The sequence below is a fragment of the Amblyraja radiata genome, chromosome 38, assembly GCF_010909765.2.
Source record: "Amblyraja radiata isolate CabotCenter1 chromosome 38, sAmbRad1.1.pri, whole genome shotgun sequence".
NCBI classification, from domain to species: domain Eukaryota; kingdom Metazoa; phylum Chordata; class Chondrichthyes; order Rajiformes; family Rajidae; genus Amblyraja; species Amblyraja radiata.
In genome coordinates this window covers 18,448,552-18,470,585 of record NC_045993.1, presented here as the reverse complement: position 1 = coordinate 18,470,585, position 22,034 = coordinate 18,448,552, and the positions used below count along the sequence as shown (strand labels likewise).

Here is a 22,034-nt window from a genome sequence, read left to right as displayed (position 1 = left end):
GGTACATGGACAGTGGGGGTGTAGAGGGATATGGGCCAAACGCGGGCAGGTGGGCTTCACTTAGCCAAGGCACCGTGGTCAGCATGAACGATGGGCCGACGGGCCTGTTTCAGTGCCGATATGTGAATCTCCCGATGCAGATCTGCTGAAGTGTGAGCACAGGGACCGGTGACCTCTCTGCGAACCCAGTCGGCCACACACTGACCCGTTCACCCTTTCACCCCGTCTCAAGGTCAAGGTCACGTTGCAGGAAGCCCAGGGCTTTGAGCTGAAGTCGTCAGACAGCCAAGTTCAAGTGTGTGTCTTATCTACAGACAGCGTCACTGTCAGCTGGAACCTTACAGCCACCGGGCTGGGTGAGTTAGGGAGGGAGTGGCTGGATCTGTCCCAGGTCCCTGTCCCCACCCCTGGGGCAGCGAGGGAAGGGGAGGGAGTGGCTGGATCTGTCCCTGTCCCCAACCCTGGGGCAGCGAGGGAAGGAGAGGGAGTGGCCGGATCTGTCCCAGGTCCATGTCCCCACCCCTGGGGCAGTGAGGGAAGGGGAGGGAGTAGCTGGATCTGTCCCAGGTCCCTGCCTCCAATCCTCGACTAATTGCATTTTGCACTCGTCTCTTTCCCCCTCCATTCACTCTGCGATTTGTTGTGGGCGTAAATATCAGATTAGTTTATAGATGCAGCGTGGAAACTGGCCCTTCAGCTCACCTAGTCCGCACCGACCAGCAATCACCCAGTACACGAGCACTATCCTACACACTAGGGACAATATACAATTTTACCAAACCCAATATGTCTTCTCTGCCCTCACTCTGCCTCCTGCTCTCCCCCTCTCCCTCTCTCCCTCTCTCCCTCTCTCCCTCTCTCCCTCTCTCCCTCTCTCCCTCTCTCCCTCTCTCCCTCTCTCCCTCTCTCCCTCTCTCCCTCTCCCCCTCCCGGACTCTCCCTCGAACTCGCTTTCTCCCCATATCTCTCTCTTCCCTCCTTCCCCTTCTCTCTCTGTCTCCCTGCCTGTCCCCCCCTCCCCTTTACTCACTCCCTTTCCCTTTTCTCACCCCTCTCATTTTCTACCCCCTCCTCCCATTTCTCCCCTTTCCCCCCACCCTCCCCTTTGCTCCCCCCCCCTTTTTTCCCTTTTCCCCCCTTTCCCTTCTCCTCTCCCAACCCCTTTTCTTCCGCCTCCCCCTCCCCTTTACTCCCCCTCCCCTTTTCTCCCTCCCCCCGTTTTCCCCCGCCCCCTTTCTCCCCCTCTCATTTTCTCCCCCTCTCCCGTTTCCTGCTCCCTCTCATCTTTCATCCTCTCTCTTTACCGTTTCTCTCCCCATTTCCCCACCTCACCCTCAGCACATCTCCTGCTTCTCTCTTCCTCTTACCGTCTCCTCTTCTATCCTCATCCATCTATCCCCCTTCCTCTCTCACTCTTTTCCTCTCATTCTCTCTCCTTCACCCTCTCTTTTACAAACTCCCTCTCTGCCCCCTCCCTTTCTCTCGCCCTCTCCCCGCAGTTTAGTTTAGAGATACAGTGCGGGAACCGTCCCTTCAGCCCACCGAGCGTGCAGGCTAACGAAAGTACTCTATCTAGCACGATCCTACACAATATGGACAATTTACAACCAAAGCCAATTCATCCACAACCCTGCACGTCTTTAGAGTGTGGGAGGGAACGGAGCACCCGGGGAAACCCCACGCGGTCACAGGGAGAACGTACGAACTCCGTACAGACAGCACCCGTAGTGAGGGTGGAACGGGGGTCTCTGTTGCTGCCGGGGGCACCGTGCTGCCCCTGTCCCCACCCTCACTCTGCCGCTGTGTTGTAGGGGAGGTGAACGTGACGGTGGCCGCTGAGTCCGTGCTCTCCGCCACTCTGTGCGGGAACGAGGTGGTGTCCGTACCTGAGAGAGGAGCCGTGGACATAGTACGCAGACCGCTGCTCATCCAGGTCAGTGCACCTCCCCACGCCCTCCCCCCCCCATACACCCCACGCCCTCCCCCCCATACTCCCCACTCCCGCCCCCTCCCCACTCCCAACGCCCTCCCCCCCCACTCCCAACGCCCTCCCCCCCCGTACAACCCACGCACTCCCCCCCGCCCCCCGCCCCCCTACTCCCAACCCCTCCCCCCCGTACACCCAACGCCCACTCCCTCCGCTACATCCCATGCCCTCCCCCCCCATCGTCACCTCCCCCGTCCCCCCCCTCCCCACGCCCTCCCCCCCTTACACCCCACGTCTTCACCCCCCCCGTCCCCCCACTCCCCACGCCCTCCCCCCCTTACACCCCACGTCGTTACCCCCCCGTCCCCCCACTCCCAACGCCCTCCCGTCCCCCCCCCGTACTCCCCCTGCCCCTCTACTCCCCACGCCCCCCCCTACTTCCCACGCCCTACCCCTCCACACTCCCCTACCCCCATCTACCACTTCCCCCCACCTGTACCCACCCACAGTACCCGGGATTCCCCCCCCCCATGTAATCCACCCACCCCTTCTACCACCTCCCCCTCTCCCCTCACTGCACCCCTCTACCCGGGATACTCCTCCCTCACCAACTACTGCTCTCATTGCCCCCCTCTCCTCCCTCCCCTTAGTGTCTCCTCACCACCTCTCCCCCTCCCCTCAGCACCTCTCCCCCTCCCCTCACCACCTCTCCCCCTCCCCTCACCACCTCTCCCCCTCCCCTCACCACCTCTCCCCCTCCCCTCACCACCTCTCCCCCTCCCCTCACCACCTCTCCCCCCTCCCCTCACCACCTCTCCCCCTCCCCTCACCACCTCTCCCCCTCCCCTCACCACCTCTCCCCCTCCCCTCACCACCTCTCCCCCTCCCCTCACCACCTCTCCCCCTCCCCTCACCACCTCTCCCCCTCCCCTCACCACCTCTCCCCCTCCCCTCACCACCTCTCCCCCTCCCCTCACCACCTCTCCGCCTCCCTCTCTCCACAGCCGGAAGGTTCGGAGACGGAGTTGACCCACAGCTTGCTGCTCTGCCCGGCAGGTAAGTGCCCAGTGCCCGTGCGGGCATTTTATGTATGTGTGGTTGTGCTCTGGGTCTGGGCGTGAGAGCGGTCCCTCTGCTCATTGCTGCCTCACCCACACCCACACCAGTCTCTGCCCTTCTGCCCCTCGCTCCCTCAGCCTTCCTCCATCTTTCTATTGTCCGTATGTGAACCTCTTCCCTCGCTGTGTCAGCTTCATCCCTCACGGGGGGTTTGATAAACTTCACAAAGAGATTGGAGATAAACGCAGGAACCCAACAGCGTCTGTAGACAGGGGCAGAGTAAAGATTTAAGGTGAAGATGCAAAGAACTGCAAATGCTGGAATCCTGAGTAAAACACAAAGTGCTGGAGTAACTCAGCGGGTCAGGCAGCATCTGTGGAGGGAATGGATAGAAATTGTTTCAAGTCTGAAGTAGCATCCCAAGCTGAAACATCACCTGTCCCCACTTCCTCCACAGATGCTGCCTGACCCACTGAGTTACTCCAGTACTTTGTGTTTTTCTCTAGGTTTAGGGTGAGAAGGAAAAGATTTAATAGGGACCCGAGGGGCAACGTTTTCACAGAGGGTGGTGGGTGTATGGAACGAGCTGCCAAGGGAGGTAGTTGAGGCAAGGGCTGTAACAGGTGCAGGTGCCTGGATAGGGTAGGTTTTGAGGGATATGGGCCAAACGCGGGTAGGTGGGACTCGTGTAGATTGGGCATGTTGGTCAGCATAGATGGGTTGGGCCGAAGGGCCTGTTTCCCTACTCTCCAGTCTCTACCTCTGCACCTTGTCCATGTGTCCCGCTCCAGGTCAAAGCGTGACGGAGGAAATCGAGCTGCAAGTCCCGGAGGATGTGGTGGAAGGGTCAGCACGGGCTTCCGTCACGGTGCTGGGTAAGCAGATGAGATGCTGGTGTTGTGTTCATGCCCCGGCAATGTGGGAGAGCAGGGGCGTCTCACTCTACACCGACACCCATCCACGAGGGGCCTCACACCTACACTGGCTGGCCCCAAACACAATGTGCTGCACTAACTCAACGGCTGAGGCACAGGATATGCAACCTTGCGGCTCGGGACTCTTCCTCATAGTTTGGTTTAGATTTACAGTGTGGAAACAGGCCCTTCGGCCCACTGAGTCCATGCCTTCCAGTGATCCCCGCACACTAACACTATCCTACACACATTATGGAAAATTTACAATTTTATCAATTACCCTACACACCTGTACGTCATTGAAGTGTGGGAGGAATCCGGAGTACCCGGACAAAATTTATGCAGGTCAAGGAAGAATGTACAAACTGTGTACAGACAGCACTCGTAGTCAGGATGAAACCTGGGTCTTTGGGTCTGTAACTCTACTGCAGCGCCACTGTGCCACCCTGCTTAGCTTCCCCATTCAGGCAACCGAGTACTGAAGTTGGGACGTTATGTTACAGTTGTAGAAGACATTGGTGAGGCTACATTTGGAGTATTGTGTTCAGCTATGGTCACCCTGCTGCAGGAAGCATGTTGTTAAGCTCAAAACCATGCAGAGAAAATCTACAAGGATGTTGCCAGGACTCAAGGGCCTGCGCTTCAGGGAGAGGTTGGGCAGACCGGGATTTTATAACTGGGAGGGCAGGAGACGTAGATTGTTTTGTCCGGAATGACAGAAGTTGAGGAGAGACCTGATACAATCATTAGAGACAGTCAGAACCTTTTTTTCCCAGGGTGGGAATGTCAAACACGAGAGTACATTGATTTAAGATGAAGGGGACAACATTTAAAGGAGATTTCGGAACGTTAGGAATCAAGAACCAGAGGATACAGGTTAAGGTGAGGGGAATGATTTAATTGGAGCCTGAGGGGTAACATTTTCATACAGAGAATGGCGGGTATATGGAATGAGCTGCTAGAGGAGGTACTTGAGGCAGGTACTATAATAGCATTTAAAGAACATTTGGACAGGTACATGGATGGATGTGATTTAGAGGTATATCGACCAAACGTGGATAGGGAGGACTATTTGGCATGGGCCTGTTTCCATGCTATGACAGTACGAGGGGCAGGTTTTTTACAGAGAGTGGTGGGTGTCTGGAATGCTGCCTGGGGTGGGGGTGGAGGCAACTACAATTATGATGCTCAAGAGGCTTTTAGATTGGACATGTGTTTGCAGAGAATGGAGGGAGATGGATCACGTGTTTAGTTTATCTCAGCATCATGTTTGACACAGACATTGTGGGCCGGAGGTAGAGTCTGTTGCTGGGGTGTACTGTTTATGTGGGATCATTAATTAGAGCTCACCACCAAGATGGTGAAGAAGGCTTTGGACACACTGCCGTTCATCAGTCAGGGATTGAGTACAGAGGTGGGGACGTTGTGCAGCTTTACAAGACACCTGTGAGGCTGCACGGGCTATTGTGTGTCATCATGGTCACCCTGCTGTAGAAAGATGCCATTTAGTTGGAAACAATGCAGAGAAGATTTACAAGGATGTTGCCAGGACTCGAGGTCCATAGCTATAGGGAAAGGTTGGGCACTGGAGGGTCCACTGGAGGTAGGGTCCACTGGAGGTAGGGTCCACTGGAGGGAGGGTCCACTGGAGGGAGAGTCCACTGGAGAGGGGGTCCACTGGAGGGAGGGTCCACTGGATGTAGGGTTCACTGGAGGGCGGGTCCACTGGAGAGGGGCTCCACTGGATGTAGGGTCCACTGGAGGGCGGGTCCACTGGAGAGGGGGTCCACTGGATGTAAGGTCCACTGGAGAGGGGGTCCACTGGAGAGGGGGTCCACTGGAGGGGGTATCCACTGGAGATAGGATCCACTGGAAGGTGGGCACTGGAGGACAGGGCCACTGTAGGGGGGCAGTGAAATGAGGACCACTGTAATGGGGGGGGGTGGGGCATTCACACTCGCTGGGAAGGAGGGAGGGGTTTGGAGTCCCGACATGATGGGGGTGGGCCGTTGCGAAGTCCCAGTGGGGTCAGTGACTCTCTGGCCCTCTCTGACCCCTAGGTGACCTGATGGGCAGCGCCATGGACAACCTGGACGGTTTGCTGCGACTCCCCACGGGCTGCGGGGAGCAGAACATGGTGAAGTTCACCCCCAACATCGTGGTGCTGAGTTACCTGGAGAAAACCCACCAGCTCTCTCCCAAAATCAGGTCCAAAGCTGTGGGCTTCCTGCAGACAGGTAACGCTGCCAGCGAGTTCTACACTCACAACGGGCTGGCACCCAGGGGGCCGGGAGGGAGGGGGCAGTGGGGAGAGGGTCAGGGGAACACAGGGGATTAGGGGGAGAGGTGGGGAGAGCAGGGAAGGGAGGGTAGGGTCAGGCAGGGGGCTGGGGACGGGGGGAGGAGTAGGATAGACGGGGAGGGGGCAATGGGGAGTGGGATGGGGGGGCACAGAGGAGTATGAATGGGGGGGGGGAGATAGAGGTGTTTGTCAGTGGGTATGTGCCTCTATGTGTCTGCATGAATGTGTACGTGTGTGTGTCTATGTTTGACTATGTGTCTGTATCGCCGTGTTTGTGTCTATGTGTTGTGTATGCGTGTTAGTGTGTGAGGTGTGTGTGTGTATTTGTGTGTCTGTATTTATCTGTGTTTGTGTACTTTGTGTGTGTCTGCATTCTTGTGTATGTGTGCATCTGTGTGTCTATGTGTTTGTGTCTGTATGTGTTGTGTTTGTGTGAGTGTCTGTGTGTGTAAATGTGTGCGTGTGTGCGTTTGTGCGAGTGTCTCTGTGCTTGCGTTTGTGACCCTGTGTTTCAGTTTAGTTTATTGTCCCATGTACCGAGGTGCAGTGAAAACCTTTTGATGCGTGCTATCCAGTCAGCAGAAAGACAATACATGATTACAATCGAGCCATTTATAGTGTATAGATACATAGAATTACGTTTAGTGCAAGGTTAAGCCAGCAAAGTCCAATTAAAGATTGTCCGAAGGTCACCAATGAGGTAGATAATAATTCAGCACTGCTCTCTGGTTCCGGCAGGCTGATTCAGTTGCCTGATAAAAGCGGGGAATAAACTGTCCCTGAATCTGGAGGTGTGCATTTTCACACTCCAATATCTTTTGCCTGATGAGAGAGGGTGCGACTCGTCCTGGATAATGTTGCTGGCCTTACTGAGGCAGTGTGAGGTATAAATTGAGTCAATAGAAGTGAGATAGAAGGGATGTGTTTAAGAAGGAACTGCAGATGCTGGAAAATCGAAGGTACACAAAAAATCTGGAGAAACTCAGTGGGTGCAGCAGCATCTATAGAGCGAAGGAAATAGGCAAGCCGAAACCCTTCTTCAGACTGATGGGGGGGGTGGGGAGAAGAAAGGAAAAAGAGGAGACCCAGGGCTGAGGGAGAGATAGGAAGGGGAGGAGACAGCAAGGGCTACCAAAATTGGGAGAATTCAATGTTCATAGAAGATAGAAGGGAGGTTGGTTTGTGCGATGCACTGGGCTGCGTCCACAATTCGCTGCAATTTTTGTGGTCTTGGATGGAGCTGTTCCCAAACCAAGCTGTGATACATCCTGATAAAATGCTTTCTTGGGCGCATCTGTAGAAATTGATGGGGACATGCTGAACTTCCTAAGCCTTATAAGGAAGTAGAGGCGTTGGTGTGCTTTCTTGGTCGTTGCTTCAATATGGGTGGTCCAGATGTTGTTGGTGATATTGACGCCTAGGAATTTTAAGTTTTAACCATCTCGACTTCAGCACCGTCAATGCAAACTGGGGTATGTGTACCACGTATGTGTGCGTGACCCCGTGTGCGCGTGACCCCGTGTGCGTGCGCGCATGACCCCCGTGTATGTGACCCCCTGTGTGTGTGTGTGTGAGACCGTGTGCGTGCGTGACCCCGTGTGCATTTGTGTGACCCCGTGTGCCTGTGTGTGACCCCACGTGCGTGTGTGACCCCCGTGTGCTTGTGTGACCCCATGTGCATGTGTGACCCCGTGTGCGTGTGTGTGACCTCCCCCTGGGCAGTGCCACCCTAACCCCCCCCACTGACCCCCTCCAGGTTACCAGCGACAACTCACCTACAAGCACCACGACGGCTCCTTCAGCGCCTTCGGAACCAGCGACCCCGAAGGCAACACCTGGTGAGAGAAGGGCAGCTTCCTGCCCTGTCCCGACCCCAGCCGAACCCTATCCTGTCCCCACCCCATCCCCGCCTCCTCTCTCCCCGTCTTCTCTCCTCGGCCTCTCTCCCTCCCCACTCCTGAAACCTCCCCCCTCCCCCTCTCCCCTGCTCTCCACTGCATCCCCCCGTTACATCTCCCCACTCTCTCAATTTCCCTATCCCTCTCCCCCTCTCTCCCTCCACACTGTCTTCTAACTCCCATTTTTACCCTGTCCCCATCCACCATCTCCCCCTCTCCTCTATCTCTTTTCCCTCGCCCTCCCTTCCTGCACTCTCTCTCCTGCCATTTCCCCATCAATCCTCCAGCTCCCTCTCTGCCCCCTCCCCTCTCCCCGTATTGTCCGGATCCGCCCCCCCTCTCTCCCCCGTTCCTCCATCTGCCTCTCTCCCCACCCTCTCTCCCCCCCATCCCCCCTCGCTCCCCCGCCTCTCCACCATCTGCCTCTCTCCCCCAGGCTGACAGCCTTCGTGCTGCGCTCCTTCCTCCACGCGCGGCCCTACATCTTCATTGACAAGGCGGTGCTGCGTGAGGCTGCCACCTTCCTCACCGCCAACCGCCTGCCCACTGGCTGCTTCGCCAGCATAGGGCAGCTCTTCAACAGCGCCCTCAAGGTGAGCACCTGGCTGGGGGGAGGGGGTGGGGGAGGGTGGAGGTGTGGGGGAGGGTGGAGGGGTGGGGGCATGAGGGGAGGGGAGGGCAGCGGAGGTGGCGGGGGGAGGTTTGAGCAGATGGGCAGATGTGAGGGAGCGCCGGGAACTGTGGGGGGGGGGGGTTCCCTGGGAGTGGCGGGGACTGTAAATGATGACCTGTTCACTCTCTGCCAGGGGGGAGTGGATGACACCGTCTCCCTCTCTGCCTACGTGACCACTTCCTTACTGGAGCTGCAGCGACTGAGGCCCACGATGGTAAGTGACGGGATCACCAGCGGGGTGGGGGCTATATTGTGCAGCAGCACGGGGGAGGGGAACAACATGGGGGGGGGGGGGGGTAGGGGGTCAGCATGCAGGGGAGGGTGGAAGAAAAGGGTGCAGAGCAGGAGGGAGAGGGGCGGGACTGTGGACAAGATACAAGATACATTTATTTGTCACATGTGCCAGTTGGCACAGTGAAATGTAATCACCATACAGCCACACGGTAAAAAGAAAGAACACAACATAGAGTTGATAGAATTCAACATAAAACATCCCCACACAGCAAAATCAAACTTTCCCACTGTGAGGGAAGGCACCAAAGTCAGTCCTCTCCCTCTAATGTTCCCCAATGTTCACCCGTGGTAGGGCATCCCCGAGCCCTCTGCAGTCGTCGCTACGGGCGGCCCGACGTTCAGGCCCGCTTGCCAGGGTGATGTAAGTCCGACGTCGGGGCTGGGGGACCTCCTCAGCGGCCTGGACATCCGAGTCAGCCACCTCCTACCGGAGTCCGCGGCTCCCAAAGTCCGCAGGCCTCACTGGGCGGAGATGCAGCGCTGGTGGCCCTCGGCAAAGGGCCCCAGGACTCGGCGATGACGGTCAGCGCCGCCTGCGTTGGAAGCTCTCCCAAACCGCAGCTCCACGATGTTGGAGCAGTGGCCCAACGCTCCGGTGCTCTAAATGGCGATCCAAGTAGGCATCGCCCGCTCCGCTGTGAATCCAGCGCCGCGTCGCCGCTGTTGAAGCTCTGGTCCGGTTCCTGGTCCCCGGCAGGAAAGGCCACTCCGTTCCAGGCGGTAAGTCGCGAGGAGATGAGCGAGGAAGCGACTCAGAGAATAGTCACGTCCCCGCCAGTAAGCGACTGGGAAACAGTTTCCCCCTACCCTGCCCCCCTCCCCCACATAGAAAAGTCAAAGATTCCCCCCAAAACAAACTTTAAACTGACTAAATTTTTTTTTTAAATGATTGAAAGACAAACGGGCTGTGGGCAGAGGCTGCCGTCAGTGCAGCACCCCTAGTGACCAGGGGATGAGGAAAAAGAGGAGAGGGAGGGAAAGGGGACAATGTGTGAGAGGCGTGGAGTGGGTAGAGAAAGGAAGGAGAGTGAAAGAGTGGGGTGACGGGGAGAGAGAGTGGGTGGGAAAAATGTTGAGGGAGAGAAGAGGGAAAGAGGGGTGGATGTAGTGGGAGAGAAGAGGGGAGTAGGGGTGATGAGGGAGGGTGGAGAGGAGAAGGGAGGGAGAGAGGGACGGGCTGATCCCTCTTCACCGCTTCTGACCATCTCTCGTCTGCCTTCTTTCAGGCCTCCCAGGTTTATGAAGAGTCTCAGAACAGGCGTCGCCGCAGAGATTTGATCAGTGATCTAGGTTGGTGCAGGCTCTATGTCCTCTGACGGCCTAACTCAGGCCTAACCCAGGCCTACCCCATTGCCCTGGAGCTTATTCCCGGCTCCTCAGGCCTAACCTAGACCCCTGAAACTCGTAGGAAAAGCAGATGAACAGAGCATGGATCAGTGGTTGGGACTAATTTTTTGTGGTCATTACGTGATCGTGGTTACGGGAGGGACACTACTGGAAGTTTCAATGTTTCACACGTGATCAACGGGGAGGCAATAGAGGTGGAGGAGTTGTGCTACTGATCACGGAGAGTGTCACGACGGTACTCAGAGAGGACGTACTACTGAGACAGTGTGTGAAGCTCAGATATATGAATGGAGCAAACACTGTAATGGCCCCCAATAGCAAATGTGAGATTGAGGAACAGATATGTAGACCGATTACCGAAGATGCCAAACTAAATATTGACTGAGACTTGCTCAGTACAAAGGTTTAGACGGGGCAGATGAGGTGTATCCAGGATGGATTCTTCAAACACTATGTGGATAGTCCAACCCGAGAAGGGAACATACTGGAGCTTGTGTTGGGAAACGAGCCTGGCCACGTGACTGGTCTTCCAGTGGATTATGGGGGCAGTGATCAGGGATACGTTTGGATTTTTGGGCAAGGAGAACATTTGGAGACGGCCAAAGGAAGGCAACCAAAGTGTTTGAAAATGTGATTAAAAAGAACAAGGAAGCACATGCAAGGTTCAGAAAGATTAAATCAGAAACATAAAGCAAAGAGAAAATAATTTGTGAATCATTAGAAAGACCAAAAGAGGCCATGAACTGTGTTTGGTGAGTCGAGATTAAGACAATCTCAAGGCCTTTATTATGCTCATTATAAACAGGGTAAGGTGGGCAAAGGTAGGTCTGCTCAAAGATAAATATAGAACAGTACTGCACAGCACCAGGCCATTCAGCCCACAATGCCTGTGCAGACCATGATGTCAGGGCAGTGCAAGTTGGCAGAGTCGCTGCCTCATGGCGCCAGAAACACCAGTTTGGTCCTGACCTCAAGTGCTGTCTGTGTGGAGTTTGCACGTTTTCAGTGTGAGCTTCCTTCGGTTTCTTTTCCACATCGCAAAGCTGTGCAAGTTTCTAGTTTATTTGTCCTCTGTAAATTGACCCTAGTGTCTCGAGAGTGGATGTGAAAGTGGGAGAAGATTGAACTAGAGTGGCACAGGATGGGCCCTTCGGCCCGCAATGTTTGTGCCGAAGATGATGCCAAGTTAATCACAACTCATCTACTCGCCTGTACATGATCTATACCTCTCTAGTCCCTGCACTTCCATGTGTCTAATAACCTTTTAAATAACCATATATCCATATAACAATTACAGCACGGAAACAGGCCATTTCGGTCCTTCTAGTCCATGCCGATAAATACCACTATCATATCTGCCTCCACCACCATCCCTGGCAGCACGTTCACTACTCTCTGTTAAATACCTTGTCCCGCACATCTCTATTAAACCGTACCATTCTCACCTGAAAATGATGCCCTCTAATGTTGGACATATCTATCCTTGAAAGAAGGTTCACATCGTCTACCCTATCTATGCCTCTCATAGTTTTATATATTTCTATCAAGTCTCCCCTCAACCTCCTGCGTTCCAGAGAAATATGCTGGAATAGTGCAGAGAAGATTTACGAGGATGTTACCAGGATTTGAGGGCCCGAGATACAGAGAGAGGTGGGGCATGCTAAAACTTTACTCCTTGGAGCGCAGAAGGCTGAGGGGTGATCTTGTAGATGTGTATAAAATCACGAGGATCAGATTGTGTAGATACACAGATTCTCTTGCTCAGAGTAGGGGAACCGAGGACCAGAGGACACAGGCTTAAGATGAAGGGAAAATATTGAATAGGAATCTGAGGAGTAAGTTTCTCACATCCAGTGTGGGGGATACATGGAACGAGCTGCCAGAGGAAGTAGTTGAAGCAGGGACTATTGTTTAAGAAGCTGTTAGACAGATATATCGATAGGATAGGTTTAGAGGGAAATGGGCCAAAAGCAGGCATGGGACTTGTGTAGCTGGGACATGTTGTCTGGTGTGGGCAAGTTGGGCCGAAGGGCCTGTTTCCACACTGACACCTCCTTTAATCCCCCCCAGTCTCAATTCATTCTCATGTGTCCAGAACAAGGGGTCACAGTTTAAGGATAAGGGGGAAATCTTTTAGGACCGAGATGAGAAAAGCATTTTTCACACAGAGAGTGGTGAATCTCTGGAATTCTCTGCCACAGAAGGTAGTTGAGGCCAGTTCATTGGTTATATTTAAGAGGGAGTTAGATGTGGCCCTTGTGGCTAATGGGGTCAGGGGGTATGGAGAGAAGGCAGGTACAGGATACTGAGTTGGATGATCAGCCATGATCATATTAAATGGCGGTGCAGGCTCGAAGGGCTGAATGGCCTCCCAGGGCACCTATTTTCTATGTTTCTATGTGGATTGAGAGTTGCTTACTGATAGAAGACAGGGGGTTGTGGTGGAAGGACAATATTCAGGCTGGAGGTCTGTGACCAGTGAAGTTCTGTAGAGATTTGTGATGGGACTGCTGCTGTTTGTGATATATATAAATGACTAGAAAATAGGTGCACCATCATCATGGCTGCACATCGACAATCAGTAACCAGTGCCTGCCTTCTCCCCATACCACTTGATTCCACTAGCTCCAAGAGCTCTATCTAACTCTTGTTAAAATTCATCCAGTGATTGGCCTCCACTGCCATCTGTGGCGGAGAATTCCACAAATTCACAACTCTCTGGGTGAAAAAGTGTTTTCTCATCTCAGTTTTAAATGGCTTCCCCTTTATTCTTAGACCATGGCCCTGGTTCTGGACTCCCCCAACATTGGGAACATTTTTCCTGCATCTAGCTTGTTTCCTTTTAGAATTTTATGTTTCTATAACCTCTCATCCTTCTAAACGCTAGTAAAGACAAGGTCAGTTGTTCTAAGCTTTCCTCATATGACAGTCCCACCATCCCTCGTGAATCTCGTGAGCCTACGCTGCACTCCCTCAATAGCAAGGATGTCTTTCCTCAAATTAGGAGACCAAAACTGCACACAATACTCCAGGTGTGGTCTCACCAGGGCCCTGTACAACTGCAGAGGAACCTCTTTACTCCTATACTCAAATCCTCTCATTATGAAGGCCTTCATACCATTAACTTTCTTCATTGCCTGCTGTTCCTGCATGTTTACTTTCAGTGACTGGTGCACAAGGACACCCAGGTCTCATTGCACTTCCCCATTTCCTAATCAGACACCATTGAGATAAGAAGGGTCTCGACCCGAAACGTCACCCATTCCTTCTCTCCATAGATGCTGCCTCACCCACTAGGTTACTCCAGCATTTTGTGTCTACCTTTGATTTTACCAGCATCTGCAGTTCTTTCTTGCACACTATTGAAATAATAATCTGCCTCCTGTTTCCTGCCGCCAAAGTGGATAACCTCATATTTATCTACAGTATACTGCCTCTGCCATTCATCTGCCCACTCACCCTACCTGTCCAAGTCACCCTGCAACCTCCGAGCATCCTCTTCGCAGTTCACACAGCCACCCAGCCTTGTGTCATCTGCAAATTTGTCAGTGTTACTTTAATTCCATCATCTAAATTATTAATATATATTGTAAATAGTTGCGGCCCCAGCACCGAGCCTTGCGGCACTCCACTCCCAATCTGAAAGGGACCCGTTTATTCCTACACTTTGTTTCCTGTCTCCCAACCAATTCTCTATCCATGTCAATACCCTACCCCCAATACCATGTGCTCTAATTTTGCCTACTAATCTCCTGTGTGGGACCTTATCAAAGGTTTTCTGAAAGTCCAGATACACTGCATCCACTGGCTCTCCTTCATCCATTTTATTTGTCACATCCTCAATAAATTCCAGAAGATTAGTTAAGCAGGATTTCCCCTTCATAAATCCATGCTGACTTGGACCAATCCCTTTACTGCTATCCAAATGTGCCGCTATTTCATCTTTAATAATTGACTCCAGCATCTTCCCCACCACCGAAGTCAGGCTAACTTCCACTGGAAGCTCATTCCACACAGCTACCACTCTCTGAGTAAAGAAGTTCCCCCTCATGTTACCCCTAAACTTCTGTCCCTTAATTCTGAAGTCATGTCCTCTTGTTTGAATCTTCCCTACTCTCAATGGGAAAAGCTTGTCCACTTCAACTCTGTCTATCCCTCTCATCATTTTAAAGACCTCTATCAAGTCCCCCCTTAACCTTCTGCGCTCCAGAGAATAAAGACCTAACTTATTCAACCTTTCTCTGTAACTTAGTTGCTGAAACTCAGACAACATTCTAGTAAATCTCCTCTGTACTCTCTCTATTTTGTTGACATCCTTCCTATAATTGGGCAACCAAAATTGTACCCCATACTCCAGAATTAGTCTCACCAATGCCTTGTACAATTTTAACATTACATCCCAACTTCTATACTCAATGCTCTGATTTATAAAGGCTAGCATACCAAAAGCTTTCTTTACCACCCTATCTTCATGAGATTCCACCTTCAGGGAACTATGCAGTTATTCCTAGATCCCTCTGTTCAACTGCATTCCTCAATTTGCTACCATTTACCATGTACGTCCTATTTTGATTTGTCCTGCCAAGATGTAGCAACTCACACTTATCAGCATTAAACTCCATCTGCCATCTTTCAGCCCATTCTTCCAAATGGCCTAAATCTCTCTGTAGACTTTGGAAATCTACTTCATTATCCACAATGCCACCTATCTTAGTATCATCTGCATACTTACTAATCCAATTTACCACACCTTCATCCATATCATTGATGTACATGACAAACAACAGTGGACCCAACACAGATTCCTGAGGCACCCCACTAGTCACCTGCCTCCAACCTGACAAACAGCCATCCACCGTTACTCTCTGGCGTCTCCCATTCAGCCAATGTTGAATCCATCTTGCTACTACTGCATTTATACCCATCAATTGAACCTTCTTAACCAACCTTCCATGAGGAACCTTGTCAAAGGCCTTACTAAAGTCGATATAGATAACATCCACTGCTTTACCCTCATCAATTTCCCTAGTAACCTCTTCAAAAAAATTCAAGAAGATTAGTCAAACATGACCTTCCAGGCACAAATCCATGTTGACTGTTCCTAATCAGACCCTGTTTATCCAGATGCTTATATATATTATCTCTAAGTATCTTTTCCATTAATTTGCCCACCACTGAAGTCAAACTAACAGGTCTATAATTGCTAGGTTTACTCTTAGAACCCCTTTTAAACAAACTTTTGCAGTCAGTTTTTATGTTCCCTGCCAGTTTTCTTTCATAATCTATTTTCCCTTTCCTAATTAAGCCCTTTATCCTCCGCTGCTGGACTGAATTTCTCCCAGTCCTCTGGTAGGCTGCTTTTTCTGGCTAATTTGTACGCTTCATCTTTAGTTTTGATACTATCCCTGATTTCCCTTGTTATCTACGGATGCACTACCTTCCCTGATTTATTCTTTTGCCAAACTGGGATGAACAATTGTTGTAGTTCATCCATGCAGTCTTTAAATGCTTTCAATTGCCTATCCACTGTCAACCCTAAGAATCAATTGCCAGTCTATCTTGGCCAATTCATACCCTCAAAGTTACCTTTCTTTAAGTTCAGAACCCTTGTTTCTGAATTAATTCTGTCACTCTCCATCCTAATGAAGAACTCAACCATATTATGGTCACTCTTGCCCAAGGGGCCATGCACAACAAGACTGCTAACTAACCCTTCCTCATTACTCAATACCCAGTCTAGAATAGCCTGCTCTCTCGTTGGTTCCTCCACATGTTGGTTTAGAAAACTATCCAGCATACATTCCAAGAACGCCTCTTCCTCAGCAGCCCTGCCAATTTGATTCACACAATCTATATGTAGATTGAAGTCACCCATTATAACTGTTTTAGCTTTTTTGCACGCATTTCTAATTTCCTGTTTGATGCCATCCCCAACTCCACTACTACTGTTAGGTGGCCTGTACACAACTCCCACTAGCGTTTTCTGTCCCTTAGTGTTTCGCAGCTCTACCCATATCGATTCCACATCCTCCAAGCTAATGTCCTTCCTTTCTATTGCGTTAATCTCCTCTCTAACCAGCAACGCTACCCCACCTCCTTTTCCTTTCTGTCTATCCCTCCTGAATATTGAATATCCCTGGATGTTCAGCTCCCAGCCTTGGTCATCCTGGAGCCATGTCTCCGTGATCTCAACTATATCATAGTCATTAATAGCTATCTGCACATTCAACTCATCCACCTTATTACGAATGTTCCTTGCATTAAGACACAAAGCCTTCAGGCTTGTTTTTACAACACTCTTACCCCTTATACAATTATGTTGAAAAGTGGCCCTTTTTGATTTTTGCCCTGGATGTGTCTGCCTGCCACTTTTACTTTTCACCTTGCTTCCTATTGCTTCTACCCTCATTTTACACCCCACTGTCTCTCCGCTCACACATTTAAGAAACCCTTTCCTTTTAACTCCATCCTCGACTATCCCATTTGACACCCCACCCCCTCCCTTATTCAGTTTAAAACCACCCGTGTAGCAGTGGCAAACCTGCCTGCCAAAATGCTGGTCCCCCACCTGTTAAGATGCAATCCGTCCCTTTTGTACAGTTCCCCCTTACTCCAAAACAGATCCCAGTGATCTAAGAATCTAAATCCCTGCCCCGTGCACCAGTTCCTCAGCCACACATTCAGGTCCTGTATCTCCCTGTTCCTGCTCTCGCCAGCAAGAGGAACTGGAAGCAAACCGGAGATAACAACCCTGGAGGTCCTGCTTTTCAGCATTTTTCCGAGCTCTCTAAAGTCACGCTGATGCCCCTCTTCAGGTTAGCCCAGGATGAACTGTAGGCTCGAGCATCGCCTGACCTGAATGCGTTGTCCCGTGCTTTCAGCAATAGCCTGACCTCACTGTCATCCATGGCTTCTGATTCGGGAATGTGGTAATCCGTTTGAGGGAGGTGACACTCCCTCATATCCCTTGATTCCACTAGCCCCCAGAGCTTTATCTAACTCTTTCTTAAATCCATCCAGTGATTTGGCCTCCACTGCCCTCTGTGGCAGGGAATTCCACAAATTCACAATTCTCTGGGTGAAAACGTTTTTTTCCCACCTCAGTCTTAAATGGCCCCCCCTTTATTCTAAGACTGTGGCCCCTGGTTCTGGACTCGCCCAACATTGGGAACATTTTTCCAGCATTTTATATGTTTCTATAACATATCCCCTCATCCTTCTAAACTCCAGTGAATACAAGCCTAGTCTTTTCAATCTTTCCTCAAATGACAGTCCTGCCATCCTAGGGATCAATCTTGTGAACCTACGCTGCACTGCCTCAATCACAAGGATGTCCTTCCTCAAATTAGGAGACCAAAACTGTACGCAATTCTCCAGATGTGGTCTTACCAGAGCCCTATAAAACTGCAGAAGAAGCTCTCTACTCCTATACTGAAATCCTCTTGTTATGAAGGCCAACATTCCATTAGCTTTCTTCACTGCCTGCTGTATCTGCACACCAACTTTCAGTGACTGGTGTACAAGAACACCCAGGTCTTGCTGTACCTCCCCTTACCTAACCTAACCCCATTGAGATAATGTATATAACTGCAACATGACCTCCCAACTTCTATACTCAATCTTCTGGCTGATGACAGCCAATGTGCCAAAAGCCTTTTTGTCCACCCCATCAACATTCTCCACCTTCGAGGATCTATGTACCTGCACTCCACGATCCCTCTACTCTATAAAACTCATTAGAACCCTACCATTAACTGTGTAGGTCCTGAGAGGAAACCTTTTCACTCAGAGGATTCAAGGTTCAACCCACTTTTGTATCATCAGCAAACCTGCTAATCTTGCCATGTACGTTTTCACCCAAACAATTGATATAGATGTCAAACAGTAACGGGCCCAACACCGAACCTTGAGGCACACAACGTCACAGGACAACCAGTGTCGGACAACCATTTGCCAGAATATCAGTGGTAGACCTGTAAAGGACCAATGTTAGTTACTCTCCAGTCCTTTGGGGCTTGATGGAAGTATATAAACTTATGAGAGGCATAGACAGAGGAGACAGTGAGACCTTATTGTTAGGTTGGAAGTGTCAAAGAGTACAGATAATGTTCGAGTAAGTGTTTAGTTTAGTGTAGTTTAGTTTAGTTTAGAGACAGGCCATGCAATGAGACCTGGGTGTCCTTGTACACCAGTCACTGAAAGAAAGCTAATGGAATGTTGGCATTCATAACAAGAGAATTTCAGTCATTGAAAGTAGGCATGCAGGTGCAGCAGGCAGTGAAGAAAGTGAATGGTATGTTAGCATTCATAGCAAAAGGATTTTAGTATGGGAGCAGGGAGGTTCTACTGCAGTTGTACAGGGTCTTGGTGAGACCACACCTGGGGTATTGCGTACAGTTTTGGTCTCCTAATCTGAGAAAGGACTTTATTGCCATAGAGGGAGTGCAGAGAAGGTTCACCAGACTGATTCCTGGGATGTCAGGACTTTCATATGAAGAAAGGCTGGATAGACTCGGCTTGTACTCGCTAGAATTTAGGAGATTGAGGGGGGATCTTATAGAAACTTACAAAATTCTTAAGTGGTTGGACAGGCTAGATGCAGGAAGATTGTTCCCGATGTTGGGGAAGTCCAGGACAAGGGGTCACAGCTTAAGGATAAAGGGGAAATCCTTTAGGACCGAGATGAGAAAAACTTTTTTCACGCAGAGACTGGTGAATCTCTGGAACTCTCTGCCACAGAAGGTAGTTGAGGCCAGTTCATTGGCTATATTTAAGAAGGAGTTAGATGTGGCCCTTGTGGCTGAAGGGATCAGGGGGTATGGAGAGAAGGCAGGCATGTCTTTGGATTGAATTCTGTCTTTAATTTGTGTACTGGTGATGTATTTACTATTTATTTCATACCGCTTACATGTTTTTACTCTATTTGCTAAATTTTGTAAGGTGTCCTTGAGACTCTTGAAAGGCGCCCATAAATAAAATTTATTATTATTATTATTACGGGATACTGAGTTGGATGATCAGCCATGATCATATTGAATGACGGTGCAGGCTCGAAGGGCCGAATGACCTACTCTTGCACCTAATTTCTATGTTTCTATTCGGCCCACCGAGTCCACATCAACCAGCGATCACCGCACACTTGCACTGGACACAAATTACAATTCTACCAAGCCAATTAACCTACAACCTGTTTGGCTTTGCAGAGAAGGTCCATGGGGAGGAGCGAATGCCACCTGAACACAAGTCGTGGTCTGATCAACCACGGCTGGGTCGCCTGGATGAGGGTGTCTGATGTTGTGAGACCCGAAACACCCAATGACCCCAGGTTACATCACTGATGATGTGTTCAGGAGCACCAATAGAAGTATTTTTATCAATGGAGTGTGGGAGGTAATCTAAGATCTCTGAGTAAACCCAAGGGGAGAATGTACAAACTCATACAGACAGCACCCGTCAGGATTGAAGGCTGATCTCTGGCGTTGTAAGGCAGCAACTCTATCGCTGCACACCATGCCACCCTGGTTTACACAGTGGGTGGTGGGTGCCTAGAACCTGCTGCCAGGTGGTGGCGGTGGAGGTAGATACGATAGTGGTGTTTACAGGGCTTTAGACAGGCATGTGGATATGCAGGGAATGGAGGGATTTGGATCACGTGCAGGCACAGGAGATTAGTTTGATTTGCTTCATGTTGGATATGGACATTGTGGGCCGAATATCAGATGTTCCTGACCCGACCCGAAACGTCATCGATCCACGTTCTCCAGGGAAGCTGCCTGACCCGCTGATTACTCCAGCACTTTGCGTCTTTATTTGTAACCCGGCGCCTGGAGTTGCTGTCCTCGTTCCTGTTACATGGTTGGGTCTGGTCCACTTCTCACTCACATATTCCTCACCTCCTTCATTTCTCTCCTCGTCCTCCACAGATCTCGAGTCTGCTCTCGTGCAGCCCCTGCCCTCCGACTTCAAGGTGAGGACATATTGGAGTGGGGGGGGGGGGTCACTGCGGGAACCTCGGCTGGAGGGGGGTGGTGGTCTGGAGGAGGAGTAGGGTATGGGGTGATGGGGTTGGAGTTGGGGAGGGGCATTGGGTGGGGGGGACAGGTATGAGGGGTATCGAGAGGTGTAACGTTGGGGGTGAGGGACAGTGGGAGGGGCGAGGGATGAAGGCGATGAGGAACTGGGGACGACTGGATCTGTGGTGGGGAGGTACTGGGAGAGGGGGAGGGGGAATACATTCTCCAGGCGTCCAGCTTCCCCCCTCTGACCCTCCGTCTGCATCTTGTACCCCGTCTAGATGGACGTGTTAGGCGGGTCACTGGACTGTCTGCGTCAGGCCCTGGGGACGGTGAACAACACCTACACCCTCGCCCTCCTCGCCTACGCCTTTACCCTCGCTGGAGACGAGACCTCGAGGGACAGCACCCTCCTCCGGCTGGACGCCCTCGCCATCAATGAGGGTGAGGACCCAGGCAGTCTCCCTCACTCCTCCCTCCACCCCTCACTCAACTCCTTCCTCTCACCTCCATCCACCGCTTGCCGCCTCCCTCTACCCCTTGCCCCCTTCCTCCACTCATCCCTACCTCCACCTCTCACCCCCTTCCTTAATCCTTTCCTCCCACCCATCTAAACCCACTCTTCACCCCCTCCCTCTGCCCTTCCGTCCCTCGCCCCCGTCCCACACTACCCTCCTCTTTTTCCTATCCTCCACCCTTTGCTCCCTGCTTCCCTCCCTCCCACCACAGATCCAGTAGTCCCCAGTTCCTCATCTCCTTCCCTCCCTCTCGCCTCCCCCTCCCTCCCTCCGACACACTCCCTACAGCTCACACCCTTGAGTTATGGCAACATCCTCGTAAATCTTCTCAACCTTTCCTATAACATGGTGCCCAGATCTGAACACGATACTCTAAATGCTGCTTCACCAACGTCTTATGTAACTGCAACATGACCTCCCAACTTCTAGAAGACTGATGAAGGCCAATGTGCCAAAAGCCTTTATGACCACCCTATCTATCTGCGACTTCACCTTCAATGTTGCCATGCACCTGCCCTCCTGGATCCCTCTGCTCTATAACAGTCCCCAGAGCCCTACCATTCACTGTGTTAATACTGCTCATGTTAGACTTCCCAAAACGCAATATCTCACATTTCCCTCTGTTAAATTCCATCAACAATTCCTCAGCCCACCTGGCCAATCAATCAAGATCCTGCTGCTATCTGCAAAACCACCCACTTTTGTATCATCTGCAAACTTACTAATCTTGCGATGTACATTATCATCCAAATCATTGATATAGAAGACAAACAGTAACGGGCCCAGCACCGAACCCTGAGTCACACCACTAGTCACAGGCCTCCAGTCAAGAAGCAACATTCCATCATCATCCTCTGCTTCCTTCCATGAATCCAATATTCTATCCTTTCAGTATCTCTCCTTGGATCCCATGCTATTTAACCTTTGAGAGCAGCCTACCATGTGGAACCTTGTTGAATGCTTTGCTAGTCCATATATACATCTACAGTTCTGTCCTCATCACCTGTTTGGTCACGTCTTCAAAAAGGGCAGTCAGGTTGGTGAGACACGACCTCCCATATATAAAACCATGCTGACCATAACATGATA

The 22,034-nt window shown here is 51.2% G+C and overlaps 1 protein-coding gene across 1 annotated transcript in view; it reads left to right on the top strand.

Annotated features, from left to right (window-relative positions):
* The window catches only part of LOC116967005 (alpha-2-macroglobulin-like protein 1), a 107,722-nt gene that overhangs the window by 69,790 nt on the left and 15,898 nt on the right, over positions 1-22,034 (top strand). The window contains 11 exon segments of the mRNA XM_033013426.1: positions 233-356; positions 1,812-1,933; positions 2,932-2,983; positions 3,778-3,861; positions 5,961-6,137; positions 7,959-8,040; positions 8,537-8,693; positions 8,907-8,987; positions 10,294-10,357; positions 20,338-20,381; positions 20,709-20,871. Of these exon segments, the coding sequence (XP_032869317.1) occupies positions 233-356; positions 1,812-1,933; positions 2,932-2,983; positions 3,778-3,861; positions 5,961-6,137; positions 7,959-8,040; positions 8,537-8,693; positions 8,907-8,987; positions 10,294-10,357; positions 20,338-20,381; positions 20,709-20,871 (1,150 nt within the window).